The sequence below is a fragment of the Macadamia integrifolia genome, chromosome 6 (genome assembly GCF_013358625.1).
Source record: "Macadamia integrifolia cultivar HAES 741 chromosome 6, SCU_Mint_v3, whole genome shotgun sequence".
NCBI classification, from domain to species: domain Eukaryota; kingdom Viridiplantae; phylum Streptophyta; class Magnoliopsida; order Proteales; family Proteaceae; genus Macadamia; species Macadamia integrifolia.
The window spans coordinates 20,886,388-20,904,879 of NC_056562.1; the positions used below are offsets into that span (position 1 = coordinate 20,886,388).

At 37.4% G+C, this 18,492-nt stretch overlaps 2 protein-coding genes across 2 annotated transcripts; both read left to right on the plus strand.

The window, feature by feature from the left end:
• The first annotated feature begins 4,223 nt into the window (after window positions 1-4,223).
• On the plus strand, window positions 4,224-7,412 carry LOC122081411 (L10-interacting MYB domain-containing protein-like). Its single transcript, XM_042648531.1, has 4 exons — window positions 4,224-4,599; window positions 6,216-6,566; window positions 6,643-6,715; window positions 6,795-7,412. Exons 1-4 carry the CDS (start codon window positions 4,591-4,593, stop codon window positions 7,268-7,270), a joined length of 909 nt encoding a protein of 302 aa, XP_042504465.1. The 5' UTR covers window positions 4,224-4,590; the 3' UTR covers window positions 7,271-7,412.
• A 1,477-nt stretch (window positions 7,413-8,889) lies between these two features.
• Window positions 8,890-12,149, plus strand: LOC122081544 (pentatricopeptide repeat-containing protein At2g13600-like). Its single transcript, XM_042648716.1, has 3 exons — window positions 8,890-11,346; window positions 11,416-11,487; window positions 11,560-12,149. The coding sequence occupies exon 1, from the start codon at window positions 8,991-8,993 to the stop codon at window positions 10,935-10,937; it is 1,947 nt and encodes a 648-aa protein (XP_042504650.1). The 5' UTR covers window positions 8,890-8,990; the 3' UTR covers window positions 10,938-11,346; window positions 11,416-11,487; window positions 11,560-12,149.
• Window positions 12,150-18,492: the final 6,343 nt, after the last annotated feature.

Below are 18,492 nucleotides of genomic sequence, written 5' to 3' on the forward strand. Positions count from 1 at the left end.
GAGGCATGTCGTATCGTATCGATGTGTATTAGTGGTGTATTGATGCATATCGGTATGTATTGTAGGATATATATCGATACGAAATGATTTAAAAAATTCAATGTATCGTATCGATGTGTATCGTATCGATCGACTAAATTTAAGATACGTATCGGAGGGTATCGTATCGGTATCGGAGATACTTAAAACCATGGATACGACTTTTGCAATTCCATTCAACCATTAGACCCTGTGAATGAAGAGATTTTTTTTTCTCTCTTCACCGTGGGTGGAGAAAAACTAAATCTGTTTATATTTAAAATTAAAAAAAAAAATTAAAGAAATTGGTCTATAAGGACGGATTAGCCATCTAGGGTCCAGGTCTAAATGTCTAATCCAGACTTTATCTAGATTGATGCAAACCAATGATTTTAACCCTGATATTTAGCTTTAATCCTGTTTATAGTAAACCTTTTCCCACTAATTTAATGGTCTGGAAAGCAGATTGTCTAATCAGATAAAGAACACTTGTCATGCTTATGCAATTATGCCCACTAACTCATCTTAATATCTATCTAATCTTAAAGGGAAAAAATCATGTTAGATCAACAAAGATTTGAAAGATTAGTGTTCCTTGGCATTTTAGTGTCTGTATATGTGGAGAGAGAGAGAGAGAGAGAGAGAGAGAGAGAGAGAGAGAGAGAGAGAGAGAGAGAGAGCTTAGCTGTTTTTGCTGCTATATACACTGGCAAGACCGGACCCAAGCCAGCAACCCAAAATGTGCCCAAGTAGTCGACGTGGGTCAAAGGAATTACTTTGGCGTTTTTAGAAGAGGCAATGGACACTTGGAAAGCTTATGGCACAGCCCCACCAAGCACCAACAATGAAGATGATTTTTCTAATTCATTTACAAAGGGTATAAATTAAGGTGGTCTAAGAGTATTTATTAAAATTATCAATACCACAAGTTATCAATTTGGTCAATGAAAACAAACGCACACATTGTTTGATTATTATTATTTGATAAAAAGCAATTTATTGTTTAAAAAAAAAAGCCATGGTTGTTGAATTACTAACATCAAGAATCCATAAAATAGAAACCCTACGAGTCAAGGACCAGCCCTTCCTAGCAAGGAAATCAGCCCTTTGAACAAAAGAAAAATTTGGAGGAAAAAGATCACCAGTGAGATGTATAATTAGATCCTTATTATTTGATTCAATAATAGTATATGTTATAAACTGTATTCAATATCCTGCTCGCCTGCCTAAATCGCTAACGCGTCTCTATAAAAACTAACAAGAAAGACAATCTCTCAGAAGCTACTAATATTGGCCTACCACCATATAATTTTGAAAGATGAAGCCTAACCCACCAGCAATTGTTTGATTATTCAACATATTCAAAATTGAGAAAAAGGAGAAACATGGCTCCTATGCCCATATACAGGAGCCATGCTTTTAGACAGCCCTGCGAAATGATTGATCCACCCCTTATGAAAGATAAAAAACCCTATCTCTATTAATGTTTCCATAACCTCTTATTGGTCCCCACACTGGTGCAAGAGCCACACTTTCACACAGAAAACTCTCCCCCAAAATAAAAGTTTTTTTTTAATCATGTTCAGTGGGCCAATTTGGTTTAGACAAATTATAACACATTAATGAAGGGACCACTTGTGTACAAGATTTTATCCCTAGTAAAATGCCAAATGGAGAAAAATAGATCCTTACCATCAAAGCCCAACTTGACTATATGAACCACCCACACAACCAGCAAAGTTTTTCATTTTCTTATTTGAAGGGGTTACAAGGGAGAGAGAAACTTCTAAGACGTGCTTGTGACCAAGCAATGCACTTAGTTGCACAAAGTGCCCTTTTAATCTCAAAGTGCCCCTTTAATCTCAAAGTGCCCCTTTAATCCCACTAGGCAAGATGAAAATGGGCAAATGCTCACCCACTTAGGGGTGCCCTACCATATCATGAAGCCCTTTTGTTAACTCACTGGGGTGCATGTGAGTCTTTTGAGTGTGCAATAGAAATCCACTTTGGTGAGCACAAATCTTGATGAGTTGTGATGTGGGGCTTATGCCAATGTGGCCTTCTACCTAATACTGGACCTTTTGTATAATGGAGTAGGTTGGTGGAAGCTATGGAGCCTACTGGGCCTAAGGGCATAGTAGCCAAGGGCCTAATTGGTGAAGGGCCCATCTCATGTCATCAAGACCCAAGGCCCTCTTAAACATATATTTATGGTCTGGACTTTTGTTTTCAATTGGCCTATGTTAAAGATTTGTTAAACCCCAACTACAGGGCTAATCACAGGCCCAATTCACTAAGAAGGACACAAGTGTTTTTACATGGGGAAAAATGTTCTTTAAGTTAGTGGTATAGAGAAGGAGCACACCAACGATGGCTGGTGAAACGATTTTTGTAAATAAGGGCAAAGAAGTCATTCACGTAAAGAGAGAGAGAGAGAGAGAGAGAGAACCTTCCACGGTTGACTCAGATAAGTTTTTTTCCCTTGTCCTTTTAGGCTTGTAATAAGCTTTGTTTTGTTTCAAAATAAAGTATTTATGAAAAATTATCTTATATGAAAATATAAATTATATATGAATCAAAAGATGTATAATTACAACAAGAATTCAACCAACTCCCATTTAGGACCGAAACATTCATTATTGTCAAAAAAAAAATAATAATAATAAAGAAAGAGACCATTTTTGGTAGATTGAGCAAAACAAAGTTTTGTTAATAAAATAGCCAAAATGATTTAATTTTTGTTTGAATAAACAATACTTAATTTTTTAATATTTTATTTATTTTCAATATTGCGTTGATGCATATGTGTAAAAAAAATACTTTCTTTTGCTTAATCAAAAATAGATAAAACAATTTAGTAACGAATCTATGTAATTAATCCAATATATGTTTGAACTGGATCAAATGGCCTGAGGCTATGAGTAATGAGTTCCCCCCTCCTTTCCAACGATGTAGAGAAGGATTATATTAAAGGTGAAAAAACAGATATAGAAACTAAGGGTATGTCTATTTGGCGAGACAACGTAAGAAAAGAAAACCAAGAAAATCAAGCGGTCATAATAAGAAGGAAATAAACCACAAACAGATATTAAAATGAATTTTTCTCATAGGTATTGTTGGGATAGGCCAGAAAACAAAAAATAAAAAATAATTTTTCTTACCAGAAAAATGACTCAAATTTTAAAAATTAGAAGGTTTGCAATCCCAAACCAAGGCCTACGGACCATTCTAAGTGATTCCACTTTGTAGTCATTTTCTTGTTTTCACTCCCATGAATCGATTTATAAGGTGAGCCGGGGCTTCTCCTCATTGATTGTCTCTCCTCAGAGCTTCTCCATCTTCACGGATGCAACTATTTCCTTGTGCCCAAAAGTCCTTGGAGTGGAGTGGGCTGTGTGGCTTTTGGTCCCGCAAGAGTGATTTGTTCCATTGCCTTAAAACCTAACTCTTGCACCTGTGTTGGTGGGAGAGGCCTTGGCAGTTAGATTAGCTCTCTCTTCTGCCAAGTAAGCTAGTCTGTCTTGTGTCACTATCTTCTCAGCCTGCCTTACCCTCATTAGGTGTGTATATTCTCCACCCTCCCACCCTCTCTTTAATTGCTTGTATTGTTCAGGACATATTCTTCCTAAAAGTGCTATTTTCTTGCTGTATTTTTGTTCACATCAGCAGGGATGCTAATGGGGTGGCCCACTCTGTTGCAAAATGGGTCATCTCTTAACCCCCCCGGTGTTTTTGGTTGCCTCCTTGTCTGGTGGAATTCTTGACTTTTGTAACGACTTTTATGCCTTCTTTTAAAAAAAAAAAAAAAAAAAGAAATATACGGTGAAGAAACCCAAAACCATATCAACCTACGATAAATCCATTTCAAAATCAATGTGAGATCAACCTACAATTTTTTGATGTTTTTGGGTAGAAAGTTGGAAATTTATTTAATAAAATGTACCAACCAAAGCAATTATCTTTTGCATTTCCTTCTTCAGTAATTATAATTTTTTTTTTCAGCGAAAAAATAATAAAGTAAAAGTAAACCTTATTCATTTCTATATGATTCCTTCAAACGCTTCTATCCTAAAAATAATAATAAATAAACGCTTCTACTATAAATTTAAAGCATCTTTGGACGACTGAGATAACCTTAATTCTTCTGATCCAAAAAAAAAAAAAAAAAAAAGTTAGATAATCTCAATCCACTTGGTCCTATACCCACTACCATATCCTAACTTCTGATGATGGCAAAGGCGCTAATTCATTTCAGGTTCCATTGATATTTGCAAATAAAGAAGGGAGGCGGAAACCTGAATAGAGCTAGAAATAGTTGTTAGAGTGATTGGTGGTTGAACAAAATTAAGCGGTGTCATCATCGTTTGTTTAGGTGAGATGGTGATGGCACCAACCTATCCACCAAACCCCCACTTTCTTCAACTGCAAATGGTGCCAATCCCACATTGCAATACAAATCCAAATGGGTCATTGATTAAGCTTTTGCCTTTCTTTTGTTCTTGTCTCAGAAGCTTATCTTTATCTCTTCAGATTTGATTTTAAAACCATTCAATCCCCATTATTAAGCTCTCCATGGCTGAGGTCAGTTTTTTTCACTGTACATTTCATTTCATCAATCAATTGCAGTTCTGTTGTGTTAATTCTTTCTGCTCTGTTTGTTGGGTTGGATGAAACTGTGTTGATTTATTTCTCCTCTGGTTCACCCTAAATTGCACAATTTTATAAAAATATATTTTCTGAAGGATAAAATATCATGGGTTTCTGCATTAAGGGTGGAATTGTGGTGATGAAATGCAGTTAAGCCATTATATTTGTGGTGCTGCAAGTGCTTAATTCTTCTCTCTAGTTCTATGGAGATCCTGAGACTTTCAGATGAATGAAAATGCTGTTCCCATCAGATGAATGAAAATGCTGTTCCCATCTGGTTTCTTAAGCTTCCATTAATGGAGAAGGATTTACTTAGTTGTCAAATGAGGAATTTTTTATTTTTTTCTTTGGAATAGTTGACTTAAAGAGTATGTGCAAGTTTTAGGAAAATGTGGAAGAAGATCACATGTGGTGAAGCTTCAAAGGCCCCTGAAGAATGGCTTTGGAGGATTTTCAGGGCTGTTGTGAAAGTTATCCTCTGTTCTGTCCTCTTCTGAGGTTTTAAGTTTAGTACAAATGTGGTGTCACAGGAATCTCTACTATTTGAATACAGGGTTTGTTTTTGTTGAGACTTGGGGATACAAAATGTACATGAAACTATTCTACATCTGAAGGTTAAAACTTGTAACATAAACCAATCTTCTAATGACATTAAGCGAAGTAGAAGGAAACCACAAGGGGGTAGCCGAGTTGGCAAGGGACCTTCGCCTCAGGAAGCATGTGGTTCTAAGTTACTCCTCTTACCTCCTTAGGGCCATTCATACGGGGGTGTTTAGTGCTCTTCACTGTTTTTAGTGAAAGTTGAATGATTCTCATTCAATCCCAGTATGACCCCGTCCATGCGGTTGTGGGTTCAGTATGGGCATGTGGGACTAGTCAGGCTGAAGGCCTGGATACCCATCATTAGCAAAAGAAAAAAAAGAAGGAATTATATGGATTACTGTTACTTGATGTATTGATCGTTGTTTTGGAGGGACTTCTTTTACATGAGCTAAACTAATCAAAACCTCATTGTGTGTGGTCTTGATTATTATCTTCAGGTTTTGGGAATTAACTAACTTTTTCTAATACCATTTTTTACCTTGATTCCATCCTCCTAATAATGAAGGTACTTTTTTTACTGGTCCTGTCAATAATCGGTGGAGATCTTTCCTTTCTCCCTTTCTTCTCCTTGTAGTGATTCAAAGAAGAGTATAGAAATTTGAGACCGAAGTCATAGGATCTCTGGCTTCAGGAGTAAGATCAACATATTTATTTCTTTCCCTCTTTACTTGCTCACAATTTGCAAATTCTAGGAGAAGCAATTGCATTTAATATACTTATCAGATAGGATTATCTAGTGAGGAGGAAGGGTGAGAGGAACCTGTTAGTTAGACTTCTCGTCTCCTAATGTATTGTGCTGTTCCATTGAGATTTTGTTCCACTAGTTGGGTAAGGTTCTTTATCAAAATATCCTTGAGTGAGGGTTTTCTCCCACTAGTTGGTGACAGTCCCATGATGATATTTCTATTTACACTTCTTTTCATTGTTTGTCTCCCTTTTTTGATCAGTTAGAAGCAGAAAATATATCTCCAATCCAAATTACCTCTCCAGACCGAGGTAAAGCCAAATGGACACCACCGCGAGATGATTATCTTGTTGAACTGATGATTGATCAACTACCATTTGGGTGGAAAAAGAAAGAAAATGGATTCACAAAACAATCATGGCATTCCATGACAATTCGTTTCAATAGGAAATTTGGTCTACAATTTGAAAAATCACAACTGAGAAATCGCTACACCAACTTACGAAGGATTTACTTCATTATCAAATCACTTATTAGTCAGAATGGTTTTGGTTGGGATGAAGCTCAACAGATTATTATCGCTACAGATGAAGTTTGGGATCGTTATATCTCGGTAAGTTATCCTTTTTTTCTGAGTTTTTCAAGTCACTATGTATCCCTCCCTGTGTACTCATAGCATGTACATGCAGGATCATCCTGATGTGGAGTCATACAGGTTTAAGAGCTTCCCATTGTTCAAGAAGTTGGCCTTAATTTTTGAAGGTAACACACTTGTACATTTTTTTGGTGACATTTTTGTGTTTGGTTGTTCAGTGTGAAATATAACAAAATAAAGTCACAGGTGCAAAAGGAAAAGAGGTATCAAAAGAGGGCAATGACAACACTGCATTATCACTTTTTCCGTGTATTTCTACTTCGCCGAATACACCAGGACCTGATGCAGCACAGGAACAATCCAAGTCAAGTTCAGATATGATGTCCCCTCAAAGAGATACGCAACCAAAGAAGCGTAAGTTTGTCAAGGACACAACATCACGACATAAAAAATCACGAAATGCTGAATTGATGATTGCACAGGCTATTTCAGGAATGGCATTGAACTCGAAACTTAATGCAGAGCAAGTAATCAACTCTAGGCATTATTCATATGATAAGTGCTTGGAAGAACTACAAGAATTAGAAGGTTTGGATGATTCAGTGTTTGTAAAAGCGGTTAAATTTTTGAGAGATGAAAAAAATGCAATTGCTTTTATGACACTGAAAGGCCCTCGACGATTGTTCTGGTTGAAGACAGAATGTCAGGCAGAGGTGCCTTAGCTATTGAAATGTAGAGTTTTATGTGTTCACTTGCTTGTTAAATTTAGAAGACAACAGTCCTTCTAAATCATGAAGATTCTGTATATAATTTGAGTATCAATTTCAGGGTCAGTAGTCAGTACTGTTCACAGGGTTTTCCTCATCTTCTTTGTGATAATTTCAGCTCAATGATGGGCCTTAACAGTTTGTTCTTTTAGTTGTCACAACCTGAAATGCTACAAAATGCAAAAATCAGATTCACATTGTATCAGGTGGTGCAAACTGCAAATCATGGGAGTTACAGAGTTACTTGTGTTATCATCACCGATTTAATTGAAAAATATGGGGGGAAATATCCATTACGTGGTGGATCATATGGTTGAGAACGGATGCTAAATTTAACATGTAGATAATCCAAGTTATTGAATTGGCCAAATCATCTGTCACAAAAAAAAATTTAAGCTGCTTGCCTAGAGATTACTCTCTGGGTGTACCAAGAACAAGAATGGGGATGCACCTCATCCCTCCTTTTGGTGCCTCATGTTTGAGTAAGAATGGGGATGCACCTCATACTCTCTGGGTGTACCAAGAACACTATCCATAGCTGCATCCACATCTGATTAGCTTTCGAATGGATTCAGATAATTTCTAGAAACTGATTTTTCAAATAAAAATTCCCCTAAATGGATATGAACACGAATTGAATACAAATTTATGACTATCCATTTACATACCCTAGTGGAAACGGAAGAATGGTGTCACGAGTCTAGAGATAGTGGCGCTGCGAGCTCACTGTTGCCTTGAGCAGTAAAGAATTGGAGAAGATGGAAGGTGTGCTCAATCTCCACTTGCGTTGCTGTTAAAGTGCCATTTCTGAAATTACATATATGCCATCATTATTATTTTTTATTTAAAGTGCCATGGAGTTATAAAATTATTATTTAATTATGTAGTTTATTTTAATTGGGCGTAAACAACCTGAAATAGAAATAATAGCACCCGCATTTGATTAGATTTCAAATGGATTCAGATAATTTCTAGAAAACGATTCAGATTCCCCGAAACAAATACGAATATGAATCAAATACAAATTTTCAACTACCCATTTGCATTCCTATGTAGGAGGGGAGGGGAGGGGAGGGGAGGGGAGGTAGACAACATTGCCGGTTACTCCCCAAAAATAACAAAAATAAAAATAATAAAAATAGTAATCCATGTAACAACAAATGGTGACATTTCAAAAAATCACAAAACTAATATAAGCCATTCATTTTTATGGTTTTTTTTTTTGTTAATGTTTTATAGTTTTTTCATAAGTGACTGTTCTTGTTTAGAGTACACATGAATAGATGCACCTATAATGAGTCAAAGTGCGAAAAGGGGCATTTGATTGAATTAGATTGTGAAATTTAATGTGTGATTAAATAGTACCCGAAGGGACATTTTTTTTTTTTTTGGTGCCACCGGAAGGGACATTTGATTGTATTAGATTATGAAATTTAATGTGTGATTAAACAGTACCCAAAGGGACATTTGATTGAATTATATTATGAAATTTGACTTTGGTTAATCTATACTATGTTTTTTCTCTATATAACAGTAAGAATGATATCATCTTTCCACGTGGCATAAGACGCCTTGTGAGTTGTGACACCGGATCACGCTCTCGATACCTATTATTACACCATCAGATTTTATATCGCTACCATTCCATGCCGTTGGAGTAACAGTAATTTGAAAAATGGGTTCTCCAAACGCGCTTCTGAACCTCTATTGTGAGAGAGGAAATTGGCGGGAACTAACGGCTTTATATCAACAAATACGAAAACAACGCTTCCAGCCCAACTCCTTCACCTTCTCCGCTCTTCTCAAACCCTTCTCCTGTGCCCACCCTCCTCCTCATCAGCACGGCCAATCCATTCACGCCGATGCTAATAAGCGTGGGTTCATTGGCTCCGATCACTATGTGACCAATGCCCTTATAACCGTGTATTGTGGACATGGGTCGCTGCAGAGTGCACGCAAGCTGTTCGATGAAATCCCTGTTCGAAGCACCGTTTGTTGGAACACTGTGATATCAGGGTTCTTCCATGCTGGATACTGTGATGGAGCCCGCAAACTCTACGAAGAGATGCAACGGTTGCAGCAGCCTCCCAATGACATCACCTGGTCGGCCATGGTGGCAGGCTACAGTCAGAATGACCAACCTGAGAATGCATTGCGTGTTTTCAAGCAAATGAGAGGAGAATATGATGAAATGGGTTCTTCTTTTTCGCCTAATTCTCACATCTTTGCTACTGTTTTCTCTTCTTGTGGAAAAGTGAGAGACCTTGGTTTTGGAGAGCTAGTCCATGGTTATGTTGTGAAGATAAGCACATATATTGAGGATGATGTTTTTGTTGGAAGCACTCTTGTCGATATGTATGGTAAATGTGGTTGTCTGGAACAAGCTAGGCTTGTCTTTGATTCTATGGTGAAGAGATGTGTGGTAACCTGGTCTGTGCTTGTAGCAACTTATGTACATAATGGTTGCCCTGTTCATGCTGTTGAGGCTTTTAGGGAGATGGTTTGTGAGGGTGCGGAACCCAATTATGTTACTCTGACCACACTTGTCACAGCGTGTGCCAACACTTCAAGCTTGATTTTAGGGAAGGAACTTCATGGTTTTATTATTCGGAAAAGAGAGATGGACCTAGATGTTTTTATTTCAACATCCTTGATAGACATGTATGGTAAGTGCAGTTATATGGTATATGCTCGTCAGATATTTGAGATGAGCAAGCCTTATCTGAGATGCAGTGGAACGGCAATGTGGAATGCAACTATTTCTGGTTATGTGGAGAACAATTTTCTTGATGATGCATGGGCTGTGTTCCGATCTATGAATCAAAGTGGTGGCACCAAGCCCAACTCTATCACTATGGCCATTGTTCTTCCGTTGTGTGCTAGATCTGCTAAGCTCTTGTATGGAAAAGAAATCCACTGTTATACTCTTAAAAATGGTTTAGATGAAGAAACACTTGTAGGGAATGGTCTGTTGGACATGTATTCTAGGTCTGGGAGGCTCCTATTGGCAGAGAATCAATTTAAAAAAATGAATAAAAAGAATCGAATCACATGCACTTCAATGATTGATGGCTACGGAATGCACGGAGATGGGAAAGGTGCAATGAGGGTTTTTGAGGATATGGTAAGAGAACAGGGTGTAAGTCCAGATCATATCACATTCGTGGCACTGATCTCTGCATGTAGCCATGCAGGTCTAGTAGAGGAGGGGCTCAGATACTTCAAAGCAATGCATAGGGACTATGGAATTGTTCCAATGGAGGAGAATTACGGTTCTGTTGTTGATCTGCTTGCACGTTCTGGGCAGTTAGAAGAAGCTATAAATTTGATAAGAAAGATGCCAATGAAGGCAGGTGGTAGCGTTTGGGGAGCATTACTTGGTGCATGTAGGATACATGGGTATACTGAAGAGGCTGAGCATGCAGCGGAAAGTCTACTCAAACTGGTGCCTAATGAGGGAGGCTTTCAGAAGTTGTTGTCAAGTATATATGCAGATATGGGCAAGCTGGACAGCGTTGCAGAGGTAAGGAGAGGAATGAGAGAAACGAGTGTGCTTGAAAGGAAGGGGTTTAGTTGGTTGGAGACCAAAGAAGGGATATATGGATTTTCTGTGGGGCAATAAAATTTGTTTCCAAGACAGAATGGACTTGTAACTAATGCAGTCTTCCAAACCGAAGGTTTCTGCAATTATATTTCTCTCAGTCTGGAAACCATGGGTTGATGATTTCACAAAATACAGGAGAAGGATGGTTAGAAAGGGAAACAATGGCTGTTTGCATGAAAATGATTGACCAACTTCAATTTGGGTTGAAGAAGAGAGGAAATGGATTCACAAAGAATCATGGTATTCCATGACAATTTTTTTCAATAGGAAATTTGATCTGCTGTTCGGTAAAGCAACTACTGATAAACCTCTACACCAACTTATGGGTGACTTACTTCATCAAGTCACGTAGTATTCAAAGAACAGTTGGGAAGAGTCCCACCAGATTTTTACTGCTAAAGATGAAGTTTGGGATCATTCTATATCAGTAAGTAACCCTTTTATGAATTTCAAGTTTCAATGTGTGCTTGTAAGCTTATATAGCAAATGTATGCAGGAACCTGATATGAAGTCTGACAGGCTTAATAGCTTCACATTCTGCAAGAAGTTGAAGCATTAATCTCTGGAGGTAAACCCATTGTTTTTGTCATAAATTTAATTTATTTGGTTAGTCAATTTAAAAAAAATAATAATGTGACAGGTACAAAAGGAAACTATGTCTTACATGTACAGTAGAAGTGCCAAAAGAAGGTAATGGCGAAATTGGATCTTCACTTTTTATTGAGATCCGATGCCGTGCAGGAACAGTCCAAATCAAGTTCAGATATGATGTCTTCTAAGATGCGCAACCCAACAAGCATCAACTGCATTGAACTCTGTAATTAATGAAAAACAAGTTAGCAAAGTCCAGGCAGTATTCATATGATAGGTGATTGGAATAATTACAAGAATTTAACGGTTGGATTCAATATTCGTAAAGTCAGTTAAACATTTGAGAGATGCAAGTATTCAATTTCTCTTATGATGCTGAAAGGCCGTCAATATTTTTTCCGGCTAAAGATAGAATCTGGGGCTGACTTACCTTTAGAAATTTAAACTGGATGGCTCTGTTTTTAGTCAATCATTTTTGCTGTATGTGTTCTTGGTTGGTGACATGTAATAGCTACTGGGCTGTTGGGATTTCATTTGAGGTTCCAACCATGTATAACTTTGGTGGCAAGAGTATTGCTCATGCTGATTCATGGTCATGCGCATGAACTTGAATGCAACAATAAATCAAACCGGTTATACTGATATGAAAGTGTGTTTGTTGCAAGGTGCGGAGAAAATTTTCAAGATTGGTTCTTCGGTTTCCTAATTTTTGGGATATCAAATTGTTTACCCAGTTGCTAAGCGTCTAGTTGTCCTGGCCTTCTGAGTCATGCAAAGGTAGGCTATTTGACTGTACACCTCCCTGGATTGTTTGATGGGAAGATTTATTTGGACCATGGATTGCCACTATCACCTAAGCTAGGAAGTAGAGCTAGTAGGATCACATTTCTGGATGCGTTTATCATTGGTTTTGGCGCGTGGAAGGAATCAAACTTCTTGTTTAGAGAATGTTCTTAAAGTTTATGAATAAATCTACAAACCTTTCTTAAATTTCATGAATCAGTCGGCTAACCTTTTTGTGTGTTTTGTGTGTGTGTGTTGGGGGGGGGGGGGGTTACACGGCCTTAATCACTATTAACTGTAAAGATACAGGACAACAAAGGATCACCATTCCAATTGTTGTATCCAACAGAAACATATTGTCATAATCTGGCGACAAGAGGATTATCAAAATACAGTTGACTTGTAACTTTGAGAAGTCTCTTACATGAAACTGATTAATTGGTGTGATTGCATTTATATATTTATATTGTAACAATGTCTTCTTTCAATACATTGATAGCTAAATCAACCAAACTGTCCTCAAAAATCCTGGAAGATAGCACTTGAAGTAGAGGTCTTTTGGGTAGGGGACCAAAAATATTAGGGAAATTATCCAATACCACCCCCAAAATGGAAACTAATTCGGAGTAACCCCTAAAAATGAAAATAATATCTAGTAGACCCCTCACTTTCTTAAAATTATATCTAAAAAACCCATTCCGTTAGGTTTAAGGTGTTAAAGTGATGATGTCATCAATTAGTTTTTGTTAAATGGCGAATCTACCCTTATGGGTATGTTAAGTTACGCTATTGACCTTCGTCCCCAATTAGTAGAGTAGAAAGGTTTGAAATACTTTCCTAAAATCGAAAACTATTGCTCCGACATCCCTAACCTTCTGATCGCCGTTGCGCTGCTCTGCTCCGTTGCCGCTGCGCTGCTTTGCTCCATCGCTGCTGCACTAACTACATTGGTGAAAGCACTAGCCTGTGCTTGGACTTCTTCTATTCCATCACCTACGAAGACTACACGAAGGAGGACGATGAAGCTTCACCTTTGTTTACTTGTGAGGTGAAAGCCCTAAACGCTATGTGTTTGCATTTTGGGATTTTTTTCTCTAAAATCCCTCTCTCTTATTTGTGTTCGCATCTTCTGTCTTTGATGTTTGGGTAACTTAAATTTCTTTGGGAGATCTTTTCTTAGTTGTTAGTAGATGTATTACATTTAAATGAATTTTTCTTCTGGGTTCCCCCTCAAAAGATTTAATGGAGCATGATGCCCTTCTAACAATCCAATATATGAACCTGCTATAAACTGAGAAATATTCCTCATGTGGATAGTGGACACCACTGTTTTCCTTTCAATGGAATTATCCTACTTTGTCACAAAAAGGGCTCTCTTTTGATAAAGTTGTATTGAATTGTTCATGTGTGATGTGGGGGTGCTGACAGGATATGTGTTGTTCTTTACTTTTGAGCTGCCTTTGAACTTCTTACTGTCTGACATTTTATGTATTTAATTGTTGTGTTGGAGTGGAGTGAATCACACTTGGATGATGTAGATAATGTGGTGACTTTCCTTGCTTATATTTGATGTTTGTTTGGCAAATAAGGACTGAGTCTATTATGTTGATAGTATGGTATTTCACAATCACTGATGCTTCATGTGACTGTGAAGGCTCAATGATTGCTGTGAAGTGGTTGTGATAGCTTTTTATGGTGCAATTTTTTTCCTTTGAAATAATTCTGTGTTTTGCTAGTCACTAGTCATGCTTGATGTTCTTGCTGGTATGTCACTACTGTTTTCAAATTCCCATTTCTTTGAATAGGTTTGTGATCAGTTTCCCAATTTGACCATGGTTTTGAAATTTGTGAGGAATGGAGAAAATAAATCTAATTCACTACACTTACTATGGGAGGCATGCAGAGCTATTAGGAGATCCAGACTTCTATTCTCACTTGGAAATGGTGTCAAATGTGTATAATACTGTTATCAGAGAGTTTACCCCTGTAGGTCATACTGTAAGATTCAAGTTGAAGTGTATATTACCAAATCTGGATGAAATGGATGTAGGTGATGACAAGACTGTTATTACTATGTTTTCTTTACATGCTGATGTGGATGTGATCAAGGTATGTGTGTATGATATGCATGTAAGCAAATACAGTACTTCAGAGTATACCATTAATAGATACTTTGGTCTAGTAATAAAGAGAGAAAATATCCAAACAATGACCAATGTGACCCTAAGTCCAAGTGCTAATACCAGTAGACCTGTGAAGCATATTGTTAGGAGAGGTGGTGCTATTGGTAAGGCTTCTTCAAGTGCTAATGGTACTGGAAAGGGCAATGTAAGCATTAAGAATATGAGTGGTATTAGAGTTGATGCAAAAGCCATTGATGGAGAAAATGTGAAAAGCGTTAGCAAGTCCAGTATCTCAGCTGGTGGAAGTGATAGTACATCTGGTGTTGCTAGAGGTGCTTTTGTTAAGGGTAAGGGGAAAGAAGTTAATCAGCAAATGCAAGCTGATCATATAAATTCTAATGATGATGAAAACAATGAGTATGAAGTTAATGATGACAGTGACAAAGAATATGTAGAGTCAGAGAAAGACAGTGAGTCTGATGATGATGATGACAAAAGTGATTTAGATGATGAGTTCAATATGAGATATAGTGATGCACATGGTAACCCATGTGTTGACAGTGATATGGATTACAACTCTGATGAGTATAATGGAGTGTTTGACAAAGATTATGACAAGGAAACAGATATAATGGTTGCCTTTGCTCTAAACTCTGTGTTTTATGTTGTGTATCACTTTAGAGCTGCCCTTCAAACTTATGATATACAGGAAGACATTGATATTTTGAGGGCAAAAAATGAAAAGACCAGGGTAACTACTTTATGTAATGGGGATGGTTGTAACTGGAGGGTACATGCATTTGTTATGAAGGATAAATCCACCTTTAAGATCAAGACATTAGGTCCACCACACACTTGTAGTAGTGGAACTACAAAAAGGAACAAGAATGTAACTTATAGGTGGGTAGTAAGAAAACTTGCTCCAATGCTGAAATCAGAGCCAGATATGACTGTGAAGACTATGCAGTCAATTTTACACACATGGTATGGTTCTGAAGCACATCCTCTACAGTGTTATAAAGCATGCAGACTAGCAAGAGGAGAGAGTGAAGAGAGCTTTGCCAGTGCATATGCCCAATTGCCTGGATATGGTCATCTGTTCAAAAAGTCTAACCCTGGTACCTATTTTAAGCTACAGCCATATGAGAGACATAACTTAACCAAACCTATACAATTCAAGAGACTTTTTGTGTGCATCCAAGCTTGCAAAAATGGATTTTTGAATGGTTGTAGACCTTTTATAGGTCTAGATGGATGTCATCTTAAAGGTAGGTTTGGTGGAGTCCTCTTCGCTGCAGTTTCAGTGGATGGCAACAATGGAATATATCCTATTGCATTTGGGATTGTTGAAGTGGAAAACAAAGAAAATTGATCATTTTTCCTATATTGCCTAGAAGAAGTACTTGGGGTGGAGAACTTTGAAATAGGCCTCACATTCATGTTAGATAAGTAGAAGGTAATAAACTTGTTTTAGAAATCTATATTTATAAGTTCATTTATCTATATTCAACAAGAGAGCATTAAGAGTGAATAATCTGTTTTGTAGGGGCTTGCAAATACAATTTCTTAGATTTTTCCTTATGCTCATCATAGAAATTGTTGTAGACATTTATATAACAATTTCAAACGCACATACCTAGGGTTGTTGTTGAAGACCCAGTTTTGGAAAGCAGCTAGAGCACCAACTGAATTAATCTTCAAGAAAGCAATGGACAGGATGCAACAATGCAATAGTGAAGTATATGAGTAGTTAATGAAAAACAATAAATCTGCCATGTGGAGTAGACATGCTTTTGATTTTAGAGCAAAAAGTGAGCATATTACCAATAACATGATTGAGTTTTTCAACAACTGGGTAGGAGTATTAAGAGACAAGCCTATTCTGACCCTAGTTGATGGGATTAGAGCTAAGTTGATGAAAAGACTGGACAAAAGGCATAGAAAAGTTGTTGATATGAATAGAAAGGTGACCCCAAGCATTCAGAAGAAGGTGGCACTGGTTATGGAAGATGCAAGATTTTGTAAGACTATCCCAGCAGGATATGTTGAATTTGAAGTCATTGATGAAAATTCAAGGTTTGTGATTAATTCGACAAAGAAGACCTGTTATTGCAAGGTTTGGGATGCTACAGAAATTCCATTTAATCATGCTACAACATCAATCAAGCATATCAAAGGTAATATTGAAGCTTACTGTGATCCATTCTACACAGTAGATACATACAAGATGGCACATAGAGAAATGATTCACCCAATACTAGATTTAAGGAATTTACCACCTGCTAGTGAAGGTAATGATGCATGGCATCCTCCACCATTGAAAAGGCTACCTGGTAGACCCAAGAAAAATAGGAAAAGAGAGCCTGGTGAAGAAGAACATTCATAGTTGAGGAAAAAGGATAATCAATTACAGTGTGACATATGTACAGGGTTTGGACACAACAAGAGGACTTTCCAAAGAGATCCAGTCAATCAGGAAAAGGAACCATCTACCAACAAGAGAGGTGGTTTCAAGGTATAAACATTTTAGTAATTGTTATATAAGTTATAATTTTCATTAGAATAGTCTTAACCAAATTTATTTTTTGTGACCTAAAGTATAGAGAAAGACAATGGACCAAGATATGAATACAGCTACAAGCTCCCAAATGGTGACCAGATCTCAAGCTTCTCAAGCTAACCCTGTTATGGATGCAAAAGATAGGCAGAGGGAAAGAATGGCTAGGAAGGCAGCATGGATAAAGGCTAAAAGAGCTAATGAGAAAAGAGATGGTGGAAGTAAAAAATATGGAACAAGCTAGTGTTATACTTTTGGTTCATGTTGGGGTGTAAACAATTGATTTTGAAGTGACTTTTTATTGGTGGTGTAGTGTTTATGGATGCTATGTGTTTGACATTGGTCTTGAGTCTCTTGACTACATGGCCTTACTCTTTTTTGGTATTGAAGTACTGTAGTTATGCGTTTGACATTGGTCTTGACTACATAGCCTTTTGTTGGTATTGTAGTACTGTGGTTCTGTGTGACATTGGTCTTGATTACATGGCCATACTCTTTGATGGCATTGGAGTAATTTGGTGCAAGACTTATTTATTGGATCCCCTTATTTACTTAAGTTCCAGTAAATTTTGACTCATCTTGTACCTTAATGTTGATAGTAAACAGAGCACTCCATAATTAGATAAAACAAGTCCATGTCAACCACATTTTCATTCATATTACAGCTTACAACTTGAGATGTCCTTCATAAGCTTCTAGCAAGCTTTACCCAGTCAAATACATTAAAAAGATAACAACAATAACCATTATAACCTGACCCATCACATTCAAGCTATTCTTCAAAGTACGGATTTCTTCAGTCAACTTCTGTAGCTCATCCATCATATGTTCCTCTATTTGTACAAGTCTTTCACATATTGTGGTTTCACGTGTAGTAGTTTCAGGAATGCCTTCAACTGGTAAACACCATGAAAAAAAACCACATCCTCCTTTTGGAGACTTTGGACAGCAGTGGTAGAGCTTGTTCATATTCTGGATAGACTCAGAAATCCTCATTGATGCCTTCCTATTACATCCACATCTTAAATTCCGATAATTTAATGGACATTTGGAGTTGGAGGAGTCATTATCACTGCTAAATGACATGGTATGTCTGTGAAAAAAAAAAAACAGATATTGAAATCAACACTACATATGAAAAGAATTAAAACTAGAATACTACACAACAATAAAGATTGAAACTTGTGGACTCAAATCAATGGAGAATAGAGCTCCCCTGTTCTGAAAGCAGCATGGATAAAGGCTATAAGCTCCCAAACATAGCTACCCTTTTGATAAAATGCCCCTTTCAAAGGACCTTCAAGGGTATGAGTCCAGAGGCATAGCTGCCCTGTCTTTTGATGATCAAATAACTTGTTTTGAGAAGACTAGAAGCAAAATCTAGAATAACTACCCATTCTCTGAGAAGAACAGAGCAACAAAACCCATTCTCTGAGAAGAATAGAGCAGCAGAACCCATTCTCTGAGAAGACCAGAGCAGCGGCTTGCATTAGCTTATTTTGAGAAGACAGAGCAGCAA